We start from the raw sequence: 26,454 nt of genomic DNA, 5'->3' as shown, positions 1-26,454 counted from the left end.
GGTCTGGATGCACCCCCGAAACAGAATTGCACTTACCTAATGTTTTGGTTCAGCTAGTCACAGATTTGCGGGTTCGGGGTTGGTGGGGTGGTATTTTGGTTTTTGTGGTTTTGGGGGAAAGAAAAATGAGGGGACCCATTTTCTAGGAAAGCGTTACAGGCCCGTTTCCCCCGCCCCCCGCAGCAGGGGCCAGAGCGGCGGCTCGCAACGGGTTAAGCTTGTGAGCACGGACACGTTGAGGGGGAGTAGCCAAGACCAAGGAGCAAAAACATCATAGCACATTCCTGAGTAGTCCTCAGCTGCCAGCATCTGATTAAAACCATATCTCTCGCTGTGAGTGGCTAACTAATCTGAAGGCGAGAGCGCGACAGAATATTTAACCGCGCCGCCGGTCCCAGCCAGGTTACTGGCTGTGGTCATCGGATCATGCACGGAGAGGTTCGTACCCAACCCGTAAGTAGCTTTGCGAACGGGACTCCGCGCGGCTCTCGGAGAGCCAAAGGCGGGGAACGGGCTCGGCCGGGAGGTAGGTTTCTTTCTTTTCTCTTTCTTTCGTTTTTCTTTTTTCTTTTTCTTTCTTTCTTTTTCCTTCTCTTTCTTTTCTTCTTCATTTTGTTTTTCTTTTATCGTTTTTCCCCCCGAGGACTGTCGGTGCTTAACAAAGTGGGGCAGCGCGGAGGGAGCGCCGCGGCGGCGGCGGCGGCCAGGCCGGGCTGAGCCGGGCTCGGCCGCTCGCACCATCTCCCCGCAGCCCCGGGAAGGAGGCGCCGGCCGGGCTGCGCTTCGCCGCTGAAAGCCGGCGAGGTGGCGGCGCCGGCCCCGCTCGGGGGTGCCGCCGGCCCCGCTCGGGGGTGCCGCCGGCCCCGCTCGGGGGTGCCGCCGGCCCCGCTCGGGGGTGCCGCCGGCCCCGCTCGGGGGTGCCGCCGGTCCCGCTCGGGGGTGCCGCCGGTCCCGCTCGGGGGTGCCGCCGGTCCCGCTCGGGGGTGCCGCCGGTCCCGCTCGGGGGTGCCGCCGGTCCCGCTCGGGGGTGCCGCCGGCCCCGCTCGGGGGTGCCGCCGGCCCCGCTCGGGGGTGCCGCCGGCCCCGCTCGGGGGTGCCGCCGGCCCCGCTCGGGGGTGCCGCCGGCCCCGCTCGGGGGTGCCGCCGGCCCCGCTCGGGGGTGCCGCCGGCCCCGCTCGGGGGTGCCGCCGGCCCCGCTCGGGGGTGCCGCCGGCCCCGCTCGGGGGTGCCGCCGGCCCCGCTCGGGGGTGCCGCCGGTCCCGCTCGGGGGTGCCGCCGGTCCCGCTCGGGGGTGCCGCCGGTCCCGCTCGGGGGTGCCGCCGGTCCCGCTCGGGGGTGCCGCCGGTCCCGCTCGGGGGTGCCGCCGGTCCCGCTCGGGGGTGCCGCCGGTCCCGCTCGGGGGTGCCGCGGTCCCGCTCGGGGGTGCCGCGGTCCCGCTCGGGGCCGGTGCCGGGCTCTCGGGGCTGCCCGATCCCGGCTGCGGGGAAGCGCGTCCCGGCAGAGGCGGCTGGGAGCCTCCTGCCCCGGGCGCTGAGGCGGCCGGCGGCCTGAGCAGGCTTCGGCGCGACGCAAAATAAATGTGCGTTCTCATTTTTGTGTGTGGAGAGGGAGGGATTTAAGCGGGGAAAAAGTATAGAAACACTAAATTTCACATAAATAGCTGATACAAAATAATCTCTCTAGTAGCAGAGAGGAGGAAAGGGTTAAGATGCTGTGAAGCAGGGTTGGATTTTCGGTTTTGTTTTGGATGGAGCACCCTTGCTGGGCACCGCTGTTTGCTGGTGAATCTCATGATAATACTTGTGTCTGTGGTAAATGGGTGTAGTTAAAGATGTTCAGGATTAACCAGAATGGGTCTTCTACCTTTCAGAGAAACAGACTTCTCGGCTGGTAAGACTTAAAGTCTAATGATCATCACATGATGACACTTATGTCGGGATAGTGCCTGTGCTCTGAGCAGTAAGATGAATACTGTGGGACTTCTCTGTAGCACAGCGTCTATCCCTCATATAAGCTGAGACTGGTTACCTGAGTATATGCCAGGGAAGCATGCAAATCCACTGGTAAATTAGGGTTAACTTGATTTTATTGGCGGGGGGGGGGGGGGGGGTGGGGGGATTTTTTAATCTTAATAAAGGTAGTTCACCCTAAAATACTACATTTTTGCCTCAAGTCTTCTGTAACTCCCATAAACAAGGCTGCCCCAAACTGACCAAATCTGAGAGCATGTAAGCCTAGATTTGCCCATTGTATGCTTAGGGATGAGAACACCTGCATAGACAAGCAAAACAGAGATGCAGATTCAATTAGAGAAAAGTGATTACGAAGGTAAGTCTTCACAGCCAGCTAGAATACATACCAGGCACTGGTAAATTGAAAATATGTCCTTGTGTCTGATAGTGACCTGTTAAGCAGTTATAATGCTAGCGGAGCTGCTTTATTAGGACTTCCAGGAGGTGGGTGAGGCAGTGGATGGCTAATTAGAGGGGTGAATCCAAATCCAAAGAAAACCTTTTCAGCTGAGAAGGGGATTGTCTGAGGACTCATCCATCATGTCTGTTCAAAGAATCACTGCAGTTGCCCGCAACACAATGGTTCTTAAGGCAAAATCAGGTTTCCAAAATTGTCGGAATGGTCTAAGGATGTGGTCAAGCCTAAAGCAGAAATTTCTATTAATAGTACTTCACTACAGTTTGCACTGGGAGGGGGAGAACTAAGTGTTAGAAATAGTAAAGAGGATGTGAGTGCTAAATGAATGTCAGGTGAACCATCAGAACAGAAGCTTAACTAGTAAACCTCATGATTTGGAATATAGGAAGGCTCAGGGTGAATGCCAGGTGCTCCAAGTCTTAAATGAAGAGATGGCTCTGCTGAGAGGAATCTAACAGGGTCTTGTGTGCTCGTCACTGTAGACAGGAGACTGGGAGAAAAATGAGCACTACTCTGATAGTCCTGTGAGTTATGGTACTTCTGTCTTGCGCTCTTACTTCAAACAGAGCTATTGGCTGAGCACCAGAGGTTGGAAAGATGGGCCAAATGCCAAAAATCTGGCGTCAGTTTCCTTTTGTGAAGGTAGAGATGTTTATCCATTCTAACATATGCATTCTGCTACACTTCTAAGTATCTCTGTATGTCTGTAGTACACAACCCACTTTCTCACTGAGAAGGGTATTACGTGTCAAAGTGCCTTCGTAACCCTATTATCAGATGTTGCAGACCAGTAGCTGCTATGGATATACTTCTCGCTTAAGGCCTTTGTCACAAGCAGATACAGAAAGAAGTACTCTTAACAGGTGAATATATGCAAAGTGTGGCAAAAAGACCTCTTAGATTTTTTTCTCTATGGGAAAGCAGATAAAGGCACTTAGTGTCAAGGAAAGGGGAATCAAGGGCTGGTGTCTGGACAGGATATTTAGGCTAAAACCATAGCCTGAGATATGAAATAAATGAAAGAGCATAATATGCTGTAGTTACTGAGCATTGTTCTCAAACCTACAAAATTTTCTCTGCTATTGATGCTCTTCTGTCCTGATGAACTTTACACTGCTAGGATGTTTGTGTGACCTGCTGTGTTAACCTAGTTCTTGGTGGACTTTATTCAGCAAGGCTAGCAATATGTGAGTACTACAGAAGCATGAATTTTCTTGGACAATGAAGCAATAAATTCCATATCCAGAGAAAGCTAGCTTGTTCTAGAAACAGAACTTGTGGTACAGATCCTGCTTGCTGGCTAAATTCTGTCAAAAGAAATGATGAAGGGATAGCATGAAGATAACTTGTAATATGTAAGGATTTTGGAGACAATCCCAAATCTTGCATATAGACTAAGGGATTATTAGTAGAATCAAGAATCTACCTCAGGCTGGGGTGGGTGGGAGTGGTGGAAGCAGGGAGCGGGTGGTGTGTGTGGAATGCTAGGAGGTTTTAATGAGCTGCTGCTGTTAAACACAACCAAGCATAAGCCACTATTCCTCTCTCTAAGCACGGACTCCACAGAAATACAACTTGAGGTTGTGTTAGAAGGATCAAATAAAATAAGGTGTCCAAGTAGCATTAACTAACAAAAACAAGCTGACTTTAGAAACCTAGTTTTGAGGCTATATCTGGGTTCAAGGGTCCCAGGGTTATAAAGAAGCTGGATGAAGCATAGTGGAAGGCCTAGTCAATAAACAAGAGGTACCAGTTTCAACAAGATTAACTTGTTTATACAAGCTGGGCAGCTGAGTGCTGAACAAAGCATCTTCTTCCATCTAACTCTTGTCAGCCCTGGTTGATGGGTGCATAGACCATTCCGGTTTCCCTCTTCTAAAAGGATGTACTTTGCATGTGCTATGGAGTGCTTGAGGATGAAGTGTCTCAGCTGAAATGCCCTGAAGACCTTCAGTCCCAACTATCTGTGGGATTTTATTTTTTTTTAAAAAGCTGCTTAGAAAGCTTCATAGCTGACATGTCATCTTAGATCCCAAAGCTCAGACATCACAGGGCCAGTTAAGGACAGACTATTGGCCTTAGAGCTAAATTTCGTGCTCGTCTGTCAGCTTATGCTGCATCCTTAACCAAAGAAGCTGAGAAGTGAAATACTTGATGAAGATTATCTCTTGAACAGAACAAGATGGCCTAAGAGACAGTATAACAGACCTTTTACATTGGCAGTCAGGAGGCTTCATGCTAATGTTAACTAGGAACTAGCTTCTCCAGAAAAAGTGTACTCAACTCTTAATGCTGATGTGTCACACAACAGCAAGTCTCCTCCTATGACAACTCTCATCCACCTGCCCTATGGCTAAAATGTCTGTGGATGAGACTTCCTAGGAAGGGACAAGACAAGTGGGGAACACAAAGGAGGTAGCGTTAATATTGCAGCCTATGTTTCTACCTTACAGACATCATCTGTGCTCTCTCAGAACATGGTTATTTGTGCTTTAAGGGAGGGCACAAAGTTCACTATATGAGTAGAACTAGTTTTCTAACAGCTTGAATAGCAGATCTATCTGCAAACAGCTGCTAGCCTGACTGATGGAAGGTAAATTCTAGAGCAGGGTGGTAGGCTGACACTTGTCCTTGCATGCTTCTGATGGATGGGGTCATCCCCATAATATGATACCAAGACTATCATAAAGATGGAAAATTAGAGAGAACCTGGTCAGGGTTACTTCAGAGTCTGAATTTAGAAGCAATAATGTAAACTTCTTCTAATGTATATAAAAAGTGTGTAACTACAGTTAGCAAGAATGAAACTTGACTACCTGTTTAGTAGGACAGCTACTGAAAGAGCTGCAGTGGAGCTCTGAAAATCCTGGTAACCTGGTTAACCCTTTTTTACCTCTGGTATAGGTCTTTCTGTACCAGCTTTTTAGATTTGTCTTGTTTAGTTATTCATTGCCTTTCTTGCTGCATATACAAGGGAGAGCTGGGGCCCTTGGTAATGACTAATCTTGAAGGCAAGAGTAGCCCTTGTATTAAGCATACTGCTTAATAATACCTAACTGAGGACTGAAACTCTTGTTGAAGAACAAGCCCGCATAAGGTGCAAACAGAATTGTCCTTCTAATAGCAAATCACGAACATAACTTGCATCTGTTACATGAGACAGTATGGAGTGACTCTTGTGATGACTACTGCAACAGTTTATGTAACGAGAGGCACAGTAGCTGGGGGCTAGGTGGAGGATTCTTCAAATATGCTGAAAGGGGTGTTTAAGGATAGGTTTTTAGCTGCTCATGGGATTATCAGGCTGCATAAGCAAACTGCAGTACTTTACACTGTGGTCATGAATATATAGTTTCACGTTGGGTGAAAGCAAGAATAATACAGCAAAATCTAGTTGCTCATTCAGATATATTTGTCAACAGGTAGAGAACACAAGTTCAGCAATGGCTGTGCAGAACATATGCAATCTCTCTCAATACAATTTGCACATACCCAAACTGTAAAAAGGGATAACTGCCAGCACTGGACAGTTAACAGCATGCAGCTGAAATAACCTATGCTAACAGCTTCAGTATGTGTCAAGTTCCTGCTCTGAGGAAGGGGGTGAAATGCATGGTTATTGGCAAGAGTCCTTTCTCTACTAATTAGCGAAAAGATCAGAAACCGTCCTTCTATGCAGGAGGGAGTTAGGAGTACAGTTGGAAATTGTTTAAGCTGTTGTGTAGTTCAAACTAGCTTGCATTTGAGTAAACACTAGCTGCCTTGACTAAAACCTGCTTTGCTTCCAGGTTGTTTAGTGTATTCAGTGAGTCTCAACAAGCAGTATTGACAGAAGACTGAATGATATACACTGCAAGCATATGGCCTGAGATTACTCATCCTGTGAGTAGGCAGATAATGCTCTCCTGTGCAAATGCTAGAACAGACAACTGAACTCTGCCTCGGGAGCCACTGATCTGTGAGGCTTCAGCACTGGGACCTGGAGAGAGCGGTAGAGAGGAGTGGCCCCTTAACAAGCTGCAAAGCACACTTTTTTTAAGACTGGTATGAAGAAGCTTCTTGTGGATAACATAAGTATATAATCTAACAATAAGCCTGTGTTACCAACTGAATAGCTCTCTATCAAGAAGGAGCATGCTGGGATATGTCAATCTTCTAAAAGAAGAATCAGAGTTCAGGTGCTAGTATTGCCAGTACTAAGAGTGAAGGGGGTGTTTAGACTAAGAAATGAACTGATAGACTGGAATGCTAAATGTTGAACAGAGGTTGGAAAGGCTGCTACCAGGGCTTGTTGCAATATGCTGCATTATTCCTGGAACAACTCAATGTGAGGTGGACTCGCTAGGTGTCTGAATACTACCTGCGGGCACTGGAATTCCTGGCTGAAGAATAAGTCTATCAAACAGGCTGGCAGTGCTGGTTCCCTTCAGCTTGAGATGAAGTCTTCAGGGAACCCGATACCACTAGCTCATTAAAAGCATTTCACCTTCTTCCCTTAAAGAAAGCAGAGGGCAATAGTTTCTAATTTGTATCTTTCCAAGTTGTTAGATACATCTTGTTTAGCTGGTCATGACCTTTGAGCCCTCTGTTCTAATATTCCTGCAACAGCTTTATTCTCATGACAAGGGGATAAAAATTCAGAATAGAGCTACTGTGGTAGCTGGGTTGAGAAGTAACTGATTATCTCATCAGGAATTGTGCTCAAAAGCATAGTGTAATGGCAAAAGGTACTTGTCAAGTTGCACCACTTGAACTGAGCAACCTGTTTAGCTCTAGCTGCAGACTTAGTGATGCTTACCTGGCTGTGATTCCAGTGAGCAAAAAAACCACTTTTGGAAACTTAGTTTGAATTTCTATGTTATTACTAAAAATGAAACAGCTCAGAGGAGACTGATGCACTGATATGATGAGAACAGATTGTTCTGTTCAACTGATGAAATAGTAGTTGGCAAATTGACTGAAATAGTAAGATGCCTGGGCATTTTCACAGGCATGATCCTGCACCAGCAATGATACATGTCAACATCTGTAGCTGACATGACTAATTAGAGTACTAAGCCCTTTGCCTACTTAGCAATTGGTACTGGGGAAAGAGGAGGTACTCCCTGATGCATCCATTACCATACTTCTATTCTACTAAGTAGATGAACGTCACCATTCCCTGTTTCTCACTACTGGTTGTGTACAATCAGGGCAGCTGAACTACATGTTGTATATGGCGATATGTAAGTAAAGCTGAGCTTATTCCAAAAGGATATTCCTGTTGGCAGAGGAAGTCCTTGGCATAAGGTTGCCTTAATACCTCAGCAAAGTATTGATCCATTCGCTAGGTGAAATAACAGAATATCAAACAAGGCTTAAATCAAGTTGTATGAAAAAATAAATCTCTAAAGTAATATCCTGTTAATCTGGAAATATTCTGGCCAACAGGCCCAAGTGCCTGTCTTAACTGAGGCCATGATACCAGGCAAATGATCTCTTAACCACAAATCATATTTCTAATTACCTCTGGCCTAAACAGGACAGTTAAACAGGCTTTTCGAACTTAGGCTGAAAATGCTGGTCTTTCCTTGCTATCAAAGGATCACAAGAGAAACTGGGCCGGGGGCGGGGGGGGGGGAGGCATCACTAATCTAGGCCTTACTGGTTGAGGGAATGACAGATAGCTTCACTTGTCAGGCAAGGTAGGTCATAATCCTTTTCAGTTGCCTCTCTTACAAGACTAACCACATGGGCTTAGGTTAGATTTATATAAAAGCCTGTATTCAGTCATCTTTCTGGCAAGTGTTGTTGCCCTGGCATTCCAGACATGGCATGAACTGGAGAGGAATAGTTCCCAAGCTGTCTATGAACTCAATTCCAACAATTGTGTTCAAGCAGGTACGTATGAACAATACATATCAGGTATAACCTACTTGTGGGTAAGGCTAGTATCTTTCATGTATATAAGTCACTGGCTATTCTAGTAGAGGAAACAAACTAATGATAGTGCTTCCATCAGAACGTGAAGCTGGAATTTTCCATCTAAATCATAGTAATTTTATGATGTTGCAGAAAGGCTTGTTTGATTTGAACTCTTAGACACTGTCAGATGTTAGAGTAATGGGTGTTCCAGTACTGAAACAAAACACTTATGACATTTTATTTGACTCCGGAGCACGAATGACCCTCTTTAGAAGGCAAAAGTCTGAATAGCACATTAATGTCTCTGACTTATTAATGCATGCCTAGTGCTTCTCACGTTTACTTGAGGTACTACTGTTGCAGCAGGAATGAGGCAGAAAATGTGATAGTCAGTTATGCACATAGGGATTTGTTAGATGCAAATATAAGTCAGTCGTGCAGAGGCTCACACAAATGCACTATTTTACTTCTACTGTGGGTAGAATGCTGCTAGTCAAGAAAGTCCATTATTAGTAAATGTACCAGGCTTTACAGCTTTGACTTTTGCTAGCCATTGTATGTATTGTTGTTTAGCCTTTAGCCTGCAAAACTGAAGTCTTGAATTCACTAAAGTGACAGCTTGTTTACCAGCCTCCTCAAAACAGCTCTTCTGTCAAGAGCTTGATGGCTAGAGATATTTCTAAGGATACGTTGTGCAGGTCCTGATACAACCTTCTAACCAGAAGAACTTGACTAACTGTTAAAAGGGTTGGGGGGACAACCTGCCCTGGAAGCATGTTCAGCACTTGAACTATTGCTGTGCTTCCGGTTACTAGTTCATCCTAACAGCCTATATTGCACTTGGCAGTAAAAGCTTCCCTTGTCCTCTCCTGGCCTCTCATATTCTAATTTGAGGTTAATATTTACATGCAATAACTCTTTAAGCTGAAACATGTACTTGCAATATCAAGGGACAAAAAAGGAGCACAGGCTGTAAAAAGGACAAAGTATTAGACTCCTGAGCAGATTTTAGTTTATCTGCCTTGCCTTTGACTTTCAGTGTCCCTAACCTTCTCAGACAAGCCTTCATCAACACTGAGGCAATTACCTTTGTCTGCTGAGGAGGAAAAAGTCTGTCTGTTGGGTGAGAATTGTTGTCCAGTCTTAAAAACCCATGACAGACTACAGCCATAATGAAAATTCTCAATCCCCTCTGCACAGAACAAAAATATAATCATTGGGGGTAGCTACCACATTGCCACCCCTTGCTCAAATAAGGGATAACTATGAAAGCATCTTTTCAGGGAAACTAAATATTGCTCAACAAAATTGTTTGGCATGTGTTCCAAGTTTTGGTAGGAAACAGTATTTCAAGGATGAATTGTCACTACCAACAGCATTCCTTGTAGGGTGTTCAGAAGACACCAAAAGCATAGGATGTCCAAGGTCTCAAGAGTGACTTTCCCAGGGTAGGTGGGTAGAAATTAAGTATGATGCTTAAATGGAGAGTTGCCTAACTTGACACAGCTCATACTTCAAGGCCTGTGTGTTCAGGACTTGAAATCACCTTTCCCTAATGAGTGATTAGTGCTTGCTCTTCAGAGGATAGTCCCTATAGGAAAGGAGGAAGGTACTATTAGTGGTCTCTTAACATGCCTTTTCCAGAGTAAACCAAAAAGTGGGTAAGTCAAATGTGGTGCATATCTACTGATGCAGGCAAGAGTTTGGGGCACTTCTCCCAGGCTAGCAACATCCATAAATCTGTAGTCCAAGACTTGAAATAGTGTGTTTAGCATAGTAGCTAAAATGGGCTATACAACTGCATAGCAAGTAATTAAGCTGTGATAAAAGCAGTGGACTTATCTACATGGAGAAAATTCAAAAGGCATCACTTAACAGTCTGACGTAGTTGCTGTGGGAATGATCTTTGGTTTTTTTTATGCCAGTATAATTGACAGCATGACTGCCCTTGCATAAAAACACATGCATCTCTAACCCTGCCATACTGCTGGCTGGCTCTTTTCAGATTAACTCAGAATTCAAGTGTAATAGAACAGTTCTATTCTCTTGTTGCCTTACTCTTGCAGTCTGGGTAAAGGAATACTAAGGGACTAAGTACTATTAAAGGAAGCAAGAGCAAGAACTACAAACAAAAGATTAACTTCATTTTAGTCACTTCCATGTAAAGCACACCAGCACTTTCCATTAACATAAGCCAAACTTAAGTGTGTGCACAGCTTTAACTTGGGTCTAAAGCATAGAATACAAATTTAGTTGTGGCTGAGACCCTTGTACCCCAAGCAGACTAGTTAACTGCTAGCTCAAGCTACATAATGTTACTCCCTACCCCAGTGGAATTAAGGTAAAGCCTAAGGCATTTTTTGCTAGTCTTGTAGCTTAACTAAGACGTCAAGGAGTAGTTATTAAAATATGAACATGTATTAAGGTGGTCTTTGTCTATTGTTTCATTCTTAGTTTTGCTAATTCTGTTGTTCCAGAGATACGATTCTCAAAGATATTGAGTTCTCCAAAGGTATGATAATAACTGTCATGTACTGTGAACTCTCAGCAGGTGATATGATATGGGTATAGAAGTTCTTCAGAATTCTACAATGAGGCCCTTTATTTGCTATGTGTTAATCAATGCTTCAGCTATATAGGAAGAAAACATGAGTGCAGAATTTTTTTAATGGATCTTCTACTTCAGAGGCAAAAGGGTCTCATGGCATACAGTTAATTTGTATTAGTCCATAGTTTCTGTTAACTTTCAGGTTTTTTGGTTTGTTTGGTTTTTAAAAAAAACAACCCTAAGGTTACTTGATTACTGTTAAGACAAGAGTGTGGATTTCTGGGTTTTGTTGCTGGATTGTTTTTTGTTCCTGGAACAGTCTGTCTGCAGCCTAAGAAATTTATTTGCTTTTACCTATTGGGAGGTATAACCTCAGGCATCCACAACTTATAAAGATACGAATAAGATCCAATGGCTTCTTTTGCGTGTTCTGGTGTCACCTTCATGAGTGTTTGGAACAGATACTAGCAAATGTTTCTTGCATTCTCTCCTATCCTACTACAGAGATGCAGCTGGCAGTGCTGAAGGGGAATACAGCAAAATATCTGAGGTTCTATAAATAGCTTCAAAGAGTAAAAAGCTAAAGGTTTACAGATTAAAGCAGAGTGATGCAAGTAGGGCCTGTGGATGTAGGTCAGTGTGATCTACTGATTAGGTGTTACTGAGGTGAAGGTTCATCACCTACTGGCCATAACTTCATGCTTTCTGTAGGCTGAGATGAACAGACAGTGAGTCAGACTTTCTATATGATCACTACTAAAACTTTGAGGAACTAGTAGGCTTCAGTGTTCAGCAGAACAAAACTGGCCTAACAGGTCTGATAAGAATATTTCTTCTTCAAGGTAAAATATTATGTCTGTTTACTGATTGTTATTTGGATTTTTTTAAAACTACAGCAAGCATAGCTGACAACCATCTCATCATGTCTACTGAAACTGAAACTACAACTATCAACAGCCAGTCTGAGCAACAGACTCCATCAAAAGCTCAAACTTCAAAGAAAGAAAAAAAGAAAGGTAAGAAATGCTTACCTCTTGAACACCTCCTCTGGTCAGTGCCCATAGCATTTTGTGCTTGCCTAGAACTATGATCCCTGCTCTCACAGCATAGTTAAAAACTCCAAGGTTTCAAGCTGACTGGAAGAGTGAGTAAATAAGCTAGCAAAATAAATCTAACCCAAAGGTAGGCTTTTAGCTTGAAAGGTTTTTTCTAGCTTTAAGTTCTAAACCTCTCTGTTCCACTTGTTAAATTACTCATTTGCTGAGCCTGACAAGTTGCCAAAAGCCAGAAAAGTGAAAGCCTCGTGAGGAGGTGACCAGACTCAGGACTATCCAGGTAGCTGTCAGTCTGAACGTGAACTCAATTCCTCCCCTACCTCCAGAGAGGGAGTGATGTGCTGGACACAGATATGTATTCTAGTCTATAGAAGCTAGAAATCTCATTTCATGAGAATTATTATAGATCACAGACTTTTTGATAGATTAAGTCATGTAAATATAATTACCCCATACAGAACTACATGGCTAGGTATACACTCAGAGTATATTAAGTACACAGAGAAGAAAACCAAGCAGTTCTGAGAAGTAGCAGGAACAGCAGAAATAGCAAATATAGCTAAAATCACAAGTGATTACAGGGGTGGGGGTACCAGGACTTGTAGAAATGGTGTTCCTGATAGGAAGTTCTAGCACAGGAACTAGAATATTCTTGCACACCAAGAAGAGATCTGACTACACCAGAACTAGGGGCTAATATCTGAAAGGCTTAGTGAACATTCTGTATGGCCATGGGAAGTACCATTTCTGCTTGGTGTTTTTGCTTAGCACTTTTATCTACTTGGCTGTTGCCTATAAATGTTTCGGTCTTTTATGTGGCAAACAATTTTTCTGAAATCCCCAAATATTAAGCACAGGGCTCCAATCTTTGAACTGTGGCCAGGTTCTGCAAGAGCGCTGTGACCTTAAAGGAGTAACTGTCTTGCAGTGCACACAGTACTGGAAGTACTAGGAGTTGTTAGTCAGCTATACTCAAGGAACAGTTTTAATATATGTTCGTATGGTGTTGTGGTTTAACCCTAGCTGGCAACTAAGCACGGCACAGCTGCTTGCTCAATTTGCCCCAGTGGGACGGGGGAGAGAATTGGAAGAGTAAAAATGAGGAAACTCATGCGTTGACATAAAGACAGTTCAATAGGTAAAGCAAAAGCTGTGCACACAAGCAAAGCAAAACAAGGAATCCATTCACTCCTTCCCATGGGCAGGCAGGTGTTCACCCATCTCCAGGAGATCAGGGCTCCATCACGTGTAACGGTTACTTGGGAAGACAAAATGCCATCACTCTGACCATCCCTCCCTTCCCTCTTCCCCCAGTTTTATATGCTGAGCATGACATGACATGGAATCTCCCTTTGGTCAGTTGGGGTCAGCTGTCCCAGCTGTGTCCCCTCCCAGCTCCTTGTGCACCCCCAGCTGCTCACTGGTGGGGTGGGGTGAGAGGCAGAAAAGGCCTTGACTCTGTGTAAGCCCTGCCCTGCAATGGCTAAAACATCCCTGTATCATCAACACTGTCTTCAGCACAAATCTAAAACATTGCCCCATGGAAATAATTACCTTTGTCCCAGCCTATGAAGAAAATAGCTCCATCCCAGCCAAAACCAGCACATATGTTATATTTTTAAAAATATCTCAAAGCCACAACACAGGCATTTCTCTTACAAAAAAGCCCTAATATTTTCTCTATCTCCAGGGCCAGAAAAAACAGATGAATCTCTCTTGGCTAGATTCAAAGGTGATGGTGTAAGATACAAAGCTAAACTGATTGGCATTGATGATGTTCCAGAGGCAAGAGGAGACAAAATGAGTCAGGATTCAATGATGAAGCTGAAGGTAAGGGCTTGAGCTGGCATGTAAGGAACAACTTCTGGGTAGCCTTCAGAAAGCAGATCAAATGGTCACTTTGGCACAACTTCAAATATGGCTCAATGGTAACATAGTAAAAACAGCACCATCCTAGATGGATATTACTTCTAAAGCTGTAACCCCTTGCCCAAAGCAGTGTTTCTCTAATAGCCTGGGAACACTACTTTGGATCTCTTGTAGGCATCCAGTATGGATGCTAATAGTATGAACTTGATCACAAATAGTGAGCTTGGGTTTTGGATGGGGAGGAGTGACTGTGCAATTTAACACTGAACTCAAAGCATAAGTTGGCATCCTGTGGCACACTCACACAGCTTCAGTCAGGCCAGGAAAGCTGGTAAAGACCCTGCTACTGCAGCAGTTTTGTGAACTAAGAAGTTCTAAAGCTCCAAAATATTTACAGAGGAAACACAATCTAGTTCTGAGGCATCACTTCACACTTATTCAGGCATATGTGGCAAGATGGATGCTGCTCTAACTGTACGGTTGCACAGGAATAAACAGATGAGCTCTAGTACAGTCACAGCCATGGGCTCATGAAGAATGTAAGGAAGCAAGTTAAAGTTCAGTCTAACACAAGTATTATCAATACTTTCAACCTCTTCAGGGAATGGCAGTGGCAGCCCGTTCCCAGGGTCAACACAAACAGAAGATCTGGGTGAACATCTCCCTCTCTGGTATCAAGATAATAGATGAGAAAACTGGGGTAAGATACAACGTACTCTCTTAATGTGATTCTTAAATCAAATGAGGCACTTGGAAGTTAGACCAATCTGAACTAGATTCCTTAATGTTATTGTGCTCCTCTTCCACATATAAAAATTGGCTTGTGAAATGGGTTGTAATGCTGAAGCCTCCTGCCAGAGAGATAGCCATATCCTATTGCAGTTAGTCAAAGGCTGATAAATCTGAGTCTCAAACTGAAGCCTTCTACCAGTCTCAGACATTCTAACTACAGAGAATAGCAGCTATTATAACTCCAGCACTTTAAACCAATAGTTAATTTTTCCCAATTCTAGGTCATAGAGCATGAGCATCCAGTAAACAAGATCTCTTTTATTGCCCGGGATGTAACAGACAATCGTGCCTTTGGCTATATTTGTGGAGGAGAAGGCCAGCACCAATTTTTTGCCATAAAAACAGCACAACAGGTATGGATCAGACACCCTTTGCCATTTGCTATGAGAAATGCTATTATGTAAACACTTAACTTGCGGTAAGGGTCTAATGTTTTGCTGGTAGTCCTTATGAAGTATAGGGGAAATCACACAGATAGATACGCTGTTCTCCTGGAGCAGGGCAGTAGGAATTGACTGTATCACCAATGGCTTTTATCTTGTTCAGCTTCTGTGTAGTCCAGAGTAAAAAGACTCAAGAAGCCTTGCTTACTGTGACTACCCCTGCTTAACCTCTCCACGCACCATGGAAGTCATTAGTGAGATGAATGAAGCCATTATCATGGACTTTCCTGTACTGTGGCCTGTTACTGTCAGTGAGAATACTAATTCTTGAGTCAAATAGCCAGAGCTTCACTTGTACTTAACAGGAATGCTGTTAGACCTCCACTAGTGTAATTCTGATGATGCCTTGTCTTGTGAAGCAGTGAAAACAGACCTACTCAATTGCAATAGTGTTTCTGGGGCCAGTGAATGGCAGGTCCAGCCCTGCTAGAGTTAATTCTGGGAGGAATTCTGGTCATTCTGTGATATTCTTTCCCTTGCAGAAATCTTGTATGCAGGGTTTTTCTCTCTGAAAAGAATCTGTGTATAAGCAGTATTGTAAACAAGCTACTTGGAATTACTGCTGAGTATTATGCAGCTTCCTAAAGGACCTGAACTTAAGTTAGATATTTATCATTTATTAGCTTGTCTTTATAACAGTCACTATAACAACTTGAGGAGCCCTGCCTGCCCTCCTGAAGAACCTGTTGGCAGCTTCAGACCTGCTACAGGTGGGACTGAGGGGCTCCTTGTTGGAGCATGTTACTACTTTACTAATACCTGTAACACCCTCTACTAAGCCTGTTTTAATAGTTCATTGGAATCCTGTGTTGTATGGACTTCACTAGAATTGTAGATTAAGTACAAATTCCTTCTGTGTGTGCTCTGGAGTGGAGTCTGTTCTCCCAGGGCTTTTTGTCATGGGGTGCTGCTTGCCAACCTATAAGCTCAGCCAAGATGTAGGCAGATCTTGACTTGCTGCTAGTTGTTTCTAACACAAACTTGTCTAGCTGAGAAGTAAGGAATTCTAGTGCTCTAGACTGCTGCAGCTGTGCTGTTTGTCAAAGTTGATAACTCTTGAAATAGCTGTCCCTGCAGTTGCATGTCTAAAACCTTGGATTAAGAGAGTATGATGCTTAGACATAAACAGCAGGACCTGTTCAACACATTCTCTGGTTGAGCCAAAGGTAGTGGTGAAACAAGGGGACTTGTTCTACTCTAGACACTGACACAGCTGCTATATGCCTCAAGCAAAAGTTCCAGATCAGTATAGCTGAACTTTCCATCATCTCAGCAACCACTCAAAACGTTCTCATTAATGGGTGTGCAGGGAATGCAGTGCCTTTCTAATTCACACTAAATCTTCATCCTTGTAAGATACCACTTGAAGCTGGTGTCTGCTCTACACGTTTGAGGTGACGATAGTCTTACCTTATGCTTGCCTCACTTATTTAGTATTTGCATCCTGTTTAAAATAAATTTAGTATTAGCTATAGAAGCTTTCTCCAGGTTCAGTGTTGGAGTTGGTAAAAAACAGATAGATGCAAAATGGTTTCCTCTCATGAGACTAGAGAGAGCTTGGATAAGCTTTTGAGGAAATATGATTAGGACTTGCCATGCACTTACAAAATCTTGCACTACAAGCATTTAGGAAAAACATAGCAGGCTTAGCACAAATACGACCACTTTCCTGTGGAGTTAACAATAGTTCTAAGCTGGTTGTACCCCATGACTCTTGGATTCTGTGTGAGCTTTCTTGTGTGGAGAATAGATAGTCCTTTAAACTCATGTTTTTCCTGTTATCTCAACCTTACTGTTGCACCATTTAGTAAATTTTGGCTTGCTGCTCCCTGGACTTCTACTGAAACAAGCTGTGAAGTAGTACATGGCCTAAAACCTACAATCTTTTTCAGGCTGAGCCTCTAGTTGTTGATCTTAAGGACCTCTTCCAACTAATATATAATATGAAGAAGAAGGAAGAAGATGACAAGAAAAAGGTGAGTAAAATTATAGAAACTGCATTAGTCTGCATAGAAATAAAGTTTGCTTCAGCATTGGCTTGCCTACTAAGTCCTGTAAGGTTTGACACTGAAGTCTGTCTAAATCCAGGATCACTTGAAGGTATTGGTTGATAGTTGTACCAACAGTCTGATCACCTCCTAGATATGGTACGCTTACCAAAGTGAGAGGTTTTGGATACTCTACATGATGTCTAGGTACTAAAAGCTGCCTTTTATTCTTTAGAGTGAAGAAGAAAGGACTGAGGTAAGTCACTCCAACTTAGCCTCATTTGATTAGGTGTGTTGCTGCAACACAACTAGCTTTGACATTTTTACACTGCCAGCATTATGGAGGCAATGTCAGATGCCCAATTACATTGAAATGGGAGTAAAAGGGGGCCTACAGAACTAATACTTGGTAGTCATCTCCCTCATACTTCCTCTTTCCATCACTTGCTCTTCGAAGCCTGCAAGTCCCTTGCTTAAGGCAAGTTTTAATATTCCAATTATTGCTGACACTGTTATCCATCCATTATGGAATGGTAGTGAAGCACCTGCTGCTGATCAGGCTGACAAAACGAAACTAGTATCTTACATTTTAGAACTTTATACTGTTGCCATTAAGGAGTTCATAACTGACCACCTCCACATTGTGTGGGAAACACAATATTTATAAATGTGTTTACAGTAGAATTGTGTAATTCTTGATTCTTGCTCTTGAAAGACCTCTAACAGAGACCAATTCTTTCAATATTTCTGGCTTCAAGGGAGATGACCAGATGGACTTGTTTGGGGATATGTCAACACCGCCTTATATGACCATTTCCACAGTAAGTAGAATCTGGCTTAGCTGTCTTGGTTCTTGCTTTGAGAGCAAACTTAGTCCTGGTATTAAGGTCTGTTTTAACTTTGTTAGTTCTGGTTTCACTGAGACATCTGTCTAGCCATTATCAGTGTACTAGTGTCTTAGGGCTATAATAGTATCTACTTACTAGCTAGAGTATCTAATGTCATTCTTATCCAGCAGAGTTCACTTGACACTGCATGACAGAGATAATCCTGTATTGTTAGTCATAGAATGGGTTTGGGTTGGGAGGGACCTTTAGAGATCACCTAGGCTAACCCCCCTGCCATGGGCAGGGACACCTTCCACTAGACCAGGTTGCTCAAAGCCCCATCCAACCTGGCCTTTGAACACTTCCAGGGATGGGGCATCCACAACTTCTCTGGGCAGCCTGTTCCAGTGTTTCGCCACCATCATAGTAAAGAATTTCTTCCTATTATCTAATCTAAATCTACCCTCTTTCGGTTTAAAAACAATACCCCTTGTCCTATCATTACAGTCCCATAGAGTCCTTCCCCATCTTCCCTGTAGGCCCCCTTCAAGTACTGAAGGCTGCTATAAGGTCTTCCCAGAGCCTTTTCTTCTCTTTATGCTAAACTCTCTTAGGCTGTCCTCAGAGGGGAGGTGGTCCAACCCCCTGATTATCTTTGTGCCTTCTTCTGGACCACCTCAAGCAGGTCCATGTCTGTCTTATGCTGGAGACCCCACAGCTGAATGCAGTACTCCAGGTACGCTCTTATGAGAGCAGAGGGGGAGAATTGCCTCCCTTGACTTCTGGCCACATTTCTTTTGATGCAGCTCAAGATGTAATTGGCTTTCTGGGTTGTGAGCACATATTACTGGCTCATTCAGTTTTCTGTCCACCAATACTCCCAGGTGTTTATCCACAGGGCTGCTCTCAATCCACTCATCACCCAGCTAGTATCCATGTTTGGGATTACCCTGATCCAGGTGCAGGACCTTGCACTTGGCCTTGTTGAACTTCATGAGGTTTGCATGGGCCCACCCCTATAGTCAGGTGTCTTAGAAGTATGTACTGGCAGCACATGCCTCTGCTGCTATGAGAGCTATTACAGAAACTCTGCTAAAGACCTTTAAAGCTGAAGCTAATTTATGGACAGATGAATCCTTAAGTAAGTCCCTCAGAGTGGACTCCTGACCATTCTAGATGAGTAGCCCTAGCTCAAGATGTGACCTAATTCCACAAAATTATGCATAAACCTTGTCATAGCTTTATATGACCCCCAAAATCCTACCAGTTTGTTCTGGCACTGTAAGCTACTGTGAGCCATGGTGCAATTGGTGCTGTCAGTCCGACTAGTGACCAAGTCTTACCCTTCTACAGCCTGTCTGGTGGAGAGATGGCACACTAACATCCTCCACTGGCAAATAGCTCTCTAATCTTACTCCAAAGATGAGACTGAAATTTTGAAGTCACACTAAGGCAGTCTGATTTCACAATTTGTCAGAACAAAAGACTAGAACTCAAATGAGTTCTTGACTCAAGTGAAAGTCTGGGTGTAATTAGTGTTTGACTCTACAGTCTCTAGGCTGTAGAACAAGCATCTGGTGTTTAACTAAGGGATTTTAAAACAGGTGCTTTTAACATTGAGTTTCTGAAACTAAGTAGCTGTGCTTTGACCACACCAGTAGCTTGCCTTAATGACTTAAGATGAAGCTTTAGTATTCAATGTCACAATAAATTTGTGCTTATTAGTATAATATACTGGATACTAGGATCTCTCCTTTTGCAGCTGTTTTCCTTGAGCTTGTGTACTATGCAGCATGTCTTACATAAAACTAACTTTATTTTTCTTTCTGAACAAATAGGAAGCTAAAGACATTCTGTTAGTGGATCTAAATTCTGAAATTGAGACCAGAGAGACTTTTACAAGAGAGGATTTCTTCTTGAATGGCATCAGTTGTCTGCCACAGCCACCCTTCTTGCCTGAGAGTTCTTTGTGTACCAGTCTTAGCTTCTTTCCCACACCTAATCCAGACCCTTTCAGTGATGATCCTTTCGCACAGCCAGACCAATCTGCACTGCCTTCATTTGAATCTCTAAAATCTACTGATCAGAAGATGGAAAGTCTGGGTACCTTGACACTGGTGGGTAATGGTACTTCAAATAGTGATATTGACTACTTTGGTAAACAGTTTGACAAGATTTCTAATAGAACTGGCAAACAAAAAGCACTAGCAAGCCAGTGGCTACCTGAGAGTAAGTCACCTGAAGCAAGAACTCCAAATGGGGTACCAGAGGGAGAACAGAATGGCTTTCTTAAAGCCCCATCAAACCTGTTTGTGAAAGGTCCTTCCAAAGGAGTATCTCTGCAGAATGGAGTAAAGCTGGATTCTGAAAGCAATATCCAGCTCATGTCACATGAGTCTATAACAATTAGCCCACCACCACAAAGTACCAAGCCAGGAAGAGGAAGGAGGTCTGTCAAGGTGAACAATATTCAAATAATTAATGGCGATATGCATGCTCTTACTTAGAGAAGCTAGGTGAAGGAAGCTTTTCTTTCTTCATATTGTGTAGCTAGCTAAACAGCTTCACAACATCTTTTCTACCTGTCATGCTTACTCTAACCTTCTGCAGCCGTGGTATGTTAGAATCTAACATTCATGAATGCTTCATAGTAGCTATGGTCACTAAATTATATACTCTCTTCCTTAATGCTGCCACACTTCTGTAAAGGTCTGGTAAGTATGCTGCTATAATACTGATACTTGATACAGTGCCAGAACCTGATATGACAGCTGTATGCCCATCAGCCTGTGGTTTTATAACAATGGGGTACTAGTACTAGCTTACAGAAACCTATGTAGTTTCTCAGTATCTGCCTACTGAGGGCAATCTTAATGACACTCCTGACCAGACACAGGGTGGTTCTGGGTCAGCTGCATTTGTCTTGCACTCAAATAATGCAAAACTCTCTTGCTGACCTTGCCACAACTGCAGGGGTCACTGCAGACTGAGCAGGAATGCTTAGAGGGGTGAGGGGCAGAGTGAAGCTTATTACCATAGCAAATAATTCTGTCACTTTAAGACTTATTCTTCCGCTGTTGACTTGCGACTACTATACATTATACCTACTTAATGCCATGCATCTCAGAAAGCATGAACAAAATGGTGACGTTTGAATCTCTTATACTTTTTCTCTAAAGGACATATCAAAGCTCCCTGCTCTGCTCTAGCTGAAATAAAAGCTTGTAGCTCTGGACTAGGAAGTCTTGATCATGCTTGCATGTGTTCTGCCATCCCATCTCACAATGCTTTTTTCTTTCTTTCTAGATGGCATCAAAAGACTTCTTGAGCTCAGACATCTTTGACCCAGTTACAGACATCCTTAACCTGACCTCAGTGGCACAAACAGAACCTGTGTCAACTTGTCCACTGGACATCTTCCAAACAAGTGCTACCACAGCATCTTCATTGGCTGGTCTAGGTTAGTTCACAAAATGAAGGTCTTGCTCCAGTCTAAGATATCTGTTAACACCAAAATTGTGTTCTAGTCTTCCTTTACCTCATGTGTAGTGCCATGCCTCTTAATCCATGTGCTGTCTGCCCTGAACTATTAAGTTTTGTGAATAGAGGCCTAAATTCTGCATTTTTAACTGGAACAGGGTTTTTTTGCTTAAACTTTCACAGCAGATTGCTGTTTCAGGTACATAGGCTCAAGTGAGCCAAGTACAACTTGGGATGTTAGAGTTAACACTGCTGCAGATCACTAACTATAATTTACACAGCAGTAACTATGTGGCAGCAGTTCTGTTATATCAACCTCAGTTCTGTTCTTCCAGGACTGAAATAGAGCAAAGTAAAAAAAAAAATAAACCCCTTATCCCCTCCCCCCAAATGACTTGATTTTTAAGTGTAAATGAACAGATTTTTTGCAAACAGCACACGAAAAAAATGTTTTGCTGATACCTTCAGTGGAATTGATACACTCCTGCTTGAGATCTTCAGATCACTGACATGCTGTGTAACAACAATCTTCCCACAGGTGGCTTGCCAATAAGTTCATCACCATGGAGTGCACAGACACCTGCCTTCCCTCAGGGTGCATCAGTCTTTCCTGGGTCTATGATGCCTGCTCAACCTACAGGATTTACTCAACCACTTGGCTTTGGCACTCCAGCAGTACCAAGCTGGAACCAGCCTGCACCTTTTGGTACAGCAGCCCCTCAGTCCGCTGGTATCTGGGCACAGGCACCACAAATTCCATCTAGTCCATGGGCGCAGCCATCCAGTGCTGCAAACCCGTTCCATATGAGTGTGTTCTCATCTTCAACACTACCTGCTCAGATGCCATCTGTACTGTCCTCCATGTCAACAACAACTAACCCACCTCAGCCACCACCTAGAACTGCACCTCAGAAGGAGCTGTCTAGGAAAGAGAATGATGCTTTTCTTGATCTGGATCCACTTGGTGATAAAGAGATGAAGGATATTAAGGAAATGTTCAAAGACTTCCATCTGACAAAGCCACCTGCAGTACCAGCAAGGAGAGGAGAGCAGCAAACCCTTTCAGGTGCTTCTGGAGTTTTCAGCAATTACTTAATAGTAAAGTAGGTATTCCTCAAGATAGTACAGACCATGATGACATGGAAGCTAGCAAGCTGTCTGCCAAAATGACTGGTGAAATCCTGTTTCTTCTGCTTGGATAGATGCTAGGGGACTGGGGTGGCTAATCACTAGTCTTTTCTGATAGAACTAAAAATTTAATTTAATGGTTACTGAAGGAAGGTTGAAGGACTGTCTCCTGTAATAACATTACAGAATTGCTCAATGTCAGTGGCTGAACACTGACATCTAGTGCCTAAACTACTTGACTAGAATGAGAGAAACGAGGCCTGTACAATGTTAGAAGTTCCACTAGCTTAAGTGTAGCAAGGGACAAGCAGGAGATAAAACTGTGAGGTCCCTCAAAACAACTTCCATGTGGCTTTTTTTTGTGTATCTAATTAGATGAACTTTAGTGCTGCTATACAGGCAGAGCTGAGTACTTTGTTAAACCTGTTAAGTGATTATAGCAGTATGTCTATTTTCCTTAGAACCACCAAAGACTGTTCCCCAACAAAGTATACTGCCTGCTGATGACCTGTTTGAAAGTCAAGCTATAACAGATATTTTCAGTGCACCACATGTAAGTAATATTAAAAAACAATCTGGCTTTAAAGGCAGCAGAATGAAACTTCTTGAATGTCTGAGGGTAGTATTTAATCTAACAGAGGGCATTTGTTGCAAGAAGGCTAACAAAGTAAGAGTCCATTTGGCTTGGGTCCATAACCAGTTCCCGAGGCTGCAAGCCCTAGCAAGAAGTTCTTCAGTAGTGGAAGCTCCTACAAAAGACTGAAATAATGTAGCTGCAGAAGTCTTCCGCTTCAGTTATACTTCAGTTATACTCTCTATGGAGTAGACTGAGCAGTGTGGGCTGAGCAGCTCTCCTGCTGAACAAATGGAAGGCTCCCGTGTTCAGTATGCCCTGGGGGCAGAAGTGGCTTAACAAAATCACTCCATCTGGGACACAACACTTGAAGCCCTTGGTGGAAACTCTGGAGCAATTCCAGAATGCTGACTTAAGACATCTAGCATTTGGCTAAAACAGATCTCATCATGACTACATTGGCTTAGCTCCAAATGAGTGCTCAGTAAGCACACATGAGTGTTCCAAAAGATACCTGCCTCAGACTAGGAAAACTGCTAACATGGCTTTAGAGTCCTTTTCTCTTGTTGAAGCAGTAGTTACTGTGTATTTTGCAGGATCGCTGCAGTATTCTTTCCAGAAGGTGTTTGGAAGAGGGGCTAGCTGAAACTGCCATGCAGAGTAAACCTTGTGAAACCTGGAAACCCACTAACAACCTATGATCTCTCTTTCCTTAGATGGAATCTCAGAAACCACCTTCTGGTCCTTTTGGTGATCCTTTTGGCAACCCATTTGCATAGATCAGGTGAGTCTTGCACTAATAAGACAACCTACTTATTTCTCTGAAATTGATTCAAAAAACCTTTGTTAAAGAGCTGGCTAAAAACTAAACTAGCTTAACTAAAATGCTCCTCTGAAGTATGGCAAACAGTCCCTAGAACACTCCTGCTAGAGTACCCCTACTCAGACTTGTATATAGGTGCATTCCAGTGAAGCTCAATCAGCTTCACTTTATCAGAAATAAAGATTTTATTCTTCCATGGTCTCAAGGTGACAATAGATATAGATTTCCTTTCCTTGAGGAAAATTAGTGAGTAAATATGTGGTGGAAATCTTGGAAGGGCTGACTAAATTCCTTCAGATATCTCTTTAGGACAGTGTTAGCACACAGTGCCCCATATATCTTTCTGAAGTTTAATCCCCTAAATAATTGTGGGTTTGTACTCTGGGTGAACTGAAGTAAAAACAGAATAAGGGCTGTTATGAGAACTTCTGCCAATAGAAATTAATGTAACTGAAACTTTTGTTTCAGACTAGAGAACACGAACTGTCAAACTAGCAAATCTATTCCTCTGTCACATCTGTCTTCCCCTGATATACTGCCTGGCCTATAACGGAAGACAAATGTTGCTATTTATTACTTTAATTTTGTTCTCAACAGTATAAGCTAGTTTAAACAATAAAAGTATAACTTACAGCAATCCTAACCCTAAGTGCTTTTCATCATACTAGGCAAGACCAGGAACGGACAAATGGAATAACTGGACCTCTTCTCAACAGGAGTTTTCTACTTGTTTCACTTTGCTGTCTCCCACAATTGCTGCCATTCCATGTCCAGCTGGATTGAAACACGAACCCTCAAGGAACACGCTGTGAAGATGATAATTCAGGGCAAAGCAAATGAAAAGTTGGACTGATACTGGAGACCCCAATTCACATTGGTGGATGTTAACTTTACATTAGTTTTTTTGCCATCTTCCATAGAACAGCTTAGATACACTAAGTCATGTGTCTTGTGAACATCGTCACCATAATTCCTCTTTGTAGAGCACTTACTGTCCTAAAATACAGGAACTGAATGTACCTGGGGAAGAAGTGTTGCCTTCACATAAGGAAATTGAATTGGTAGCTGAAACTCCACAGCTTAAACAACTAGGTCAGTTGCTTGTTATGAAAACAGCAGCCAGTTGTAAAGTTAAGTGGACACTACTCAGTTCTAATTGGTGACTAGACGTATGACTTGGTCTCTGAGCCACAGAGATATAGGGGGAAAAAGTCCAATAGTTCCCTGTTTAACTAATGGTAATAGTATCATTCTGCCATAAATGTGTAACAAAGACATTAATTGTAGTGTCTGTAACAGAACTGCTGGGGTCCTGAGCACCAGAGGTCTCCACTGTAGGGTCAGATAAGCTGAAACAAATCTTGCAGAATACTGAGATACGAACTGTTGTCTTGGTGCTAATATGACTTTTTTTCAGGGAGGGAAAGCTACTAGGATTACTTTTGTTAAGGTGGCTTGGCAGACAAGTGGAACAAGCAGATAAGCTTCTTGTGTATATCTCAGTGAACGTCCCTGTTGTTGCTCAGTTTGAGTTGTCACATGGTGTAGTGTGGCATATTTCCAATATAGAAAGCAAAAAGACAATTATGGCTTCACTCCATGCCTAGACTCCTTGTGAGCAGGTGCACCACCTCTGTGTCATTAATGTGGGGTAGTTCTCAATTTCTTGAAAACTGTGCCTTTTCTAAAGAACCTCTTTACTGACAGATCTCTAAATCAGTTGGTTTTAACTGACTGTAACTGTTACATTCTTGGCCAGTGGTGATGGTTGATGCATCAGAGGTTTTCCTGTTAATGCTAAGTATAAACTTGAAATAGCATTGTTAATTCAAATGCCACAGTAGCTGCTGAACTGGAGAGCTAAGAAAGTCAACTTGAATACAGCATTAATACCCGATTCAACCAGTCATGCAATTAGTCTTGTATTTAAATGTCTTTTGCACTTTGTAATGCAAAAAAAAAAAAAAAAAAAAAACAAAAAAAAACCTATGAATTTAAGTATTTGTCCCAAACTGGAAATGTAGAAATTTGGATGTTTCACTGTGGTATAAAAATGTTATATCCCAAGTAATGTTACCTAATGGCAATAAAAAGAAGTAACTCTTCACAGCAAATGCACATCTGTGTGGCTGTTGATTCTGTTCTCCATAACTCAATCTTGTGGTCAAGCAGACACTAGGAGTTCAGAGCCTACTAAGAAATGTTTCTTACAGGTTCTTACAATAGCAGTCTGAGAGCAAGGTCTTAAGTCTTTCTGTGGCTTATTGCATCAGGCCTGTTCAACAAATGCTGTCCCACAGTAAAAAATAAAATCACCTGCTGACTTGTTGCTAGAAGCTCATCCCATTAGTAGTAGCAAACTCAGGCTAGGCAGCTAAAGATGCTTTCTTGCTCCCTTCTGCAGGACCATGGAAGCTGGGTACTTAAATTGCATTACATTCAGAAGTTTCCTTAATTCAACTTGCCTATTCCAGCTTTTCAGGAGGTCTAAACTGGTGCTGGGAAAACTAAATTAGAACATTATCTCATGTTCAGAACACATTTTATAATGCCTTTAATGTAGATGGCTGAAAAGAATAAATCCATTAGAAAG

At 43.1% G+C, this 26,454-nt stretch overlaps 1 protein-coding gene across 3 annotated transcripts; it reads left to right on the top strand.

Moving 5' to 3' along the window:
- The first annotated feature begins 201 nt into the window (after positions 1 to 201).
- Positions 202 to 25,979, top strand: DAB2 (DAB adaptor protein 2). 3 transcript variants are annotated; one of them, XM_064439066.1, is made up of 13 exons: positions 202 to 453; positions 11,779 to 11,898; positions 13,628 to 13,767; positions 14,408 to 14,506; positions 14,820 to 14,951; positions 16,934 to 17,017; positions 17,788 to 17,850; positions 19,695 to 20,315; positions 21,163 to 21,316; positions 21,875 to 22,402; positions 22,926 to 23,017; positions 23,755 to 23,822; positions 24,530 to 25,979. In XM_064439066.1, the coding sequence occupies exons 2-12, from the start codon at positions 11,805 to 11,807 to the stop codon at positions 23,815 to 23,817; spliced, it is 2,070 nt and encodes a 689-aa protein (XP_064295136.1). In that variant the 5' UTR covers positions 202 to 453; positions 11,779 to 11,804; the 3' UTR covers positions 23,818 to 23,822; positions 24,530 to 25,979. The 3 variants fall into 3 exon arrangements, with proteins under 3 accessions (XP_064295136.1, XP_064295137.1, XP_064295138.1); XM_064439067.1 differs by having other exon boundaries at positions 203 to 438; XM_064439068.1 differs by having other exon boundaries at positions 230 to 453; positions 19,695 to 19,973.
- The last annotated feature ends 475 nt before the right edge of the window (positions 25,980 to 26,454 follow it).

This window comes from Phalacrocorax carbo, chromosome Z, assembly GCF_963921805.1.
Source record: "Phalacrocorax carbo chromosome Z, bPhaCar2.1, whole genome shotgun sequence".
Taxonomy (NCBI): Eukaryota; Metazoa; Chordata; class Aves; order Suliformes; family Phalacrocoracidae; genus Phalacrocorax; species Phalacrocorax carbo.
This window is presented reverse-complemented; position numbering and strand designations above follow the sequence as displayed.

What these genes read in the sequence shown, in the direction of transcription:
- DAB2 (XM_064439066.1), top strand. Translation starts at nt 11,805, where the DNA reads ATGTCTACTGAAACTGAAACTACAACTATCAACAGCCAGTCTGAGCAA. An exon ending in ATTCAATGATGAAGCTGAAG is followed by an intron (nt 13,768 to 14,407) that starts GTAAGGGCTTGA and finishes CAACCTCTTCAG; the next exon opens with GGAATGGCAGTGGCAGCCCG. An exon ending in ATATTTTCAGTGCACCACAT is followed by an intron (nt 23,018 to 23,754) that starts GTAAGTAATATT and finishes CTCTTTCCTTAG; the next exon opens with ATGGAATCTCAGAAACCACC.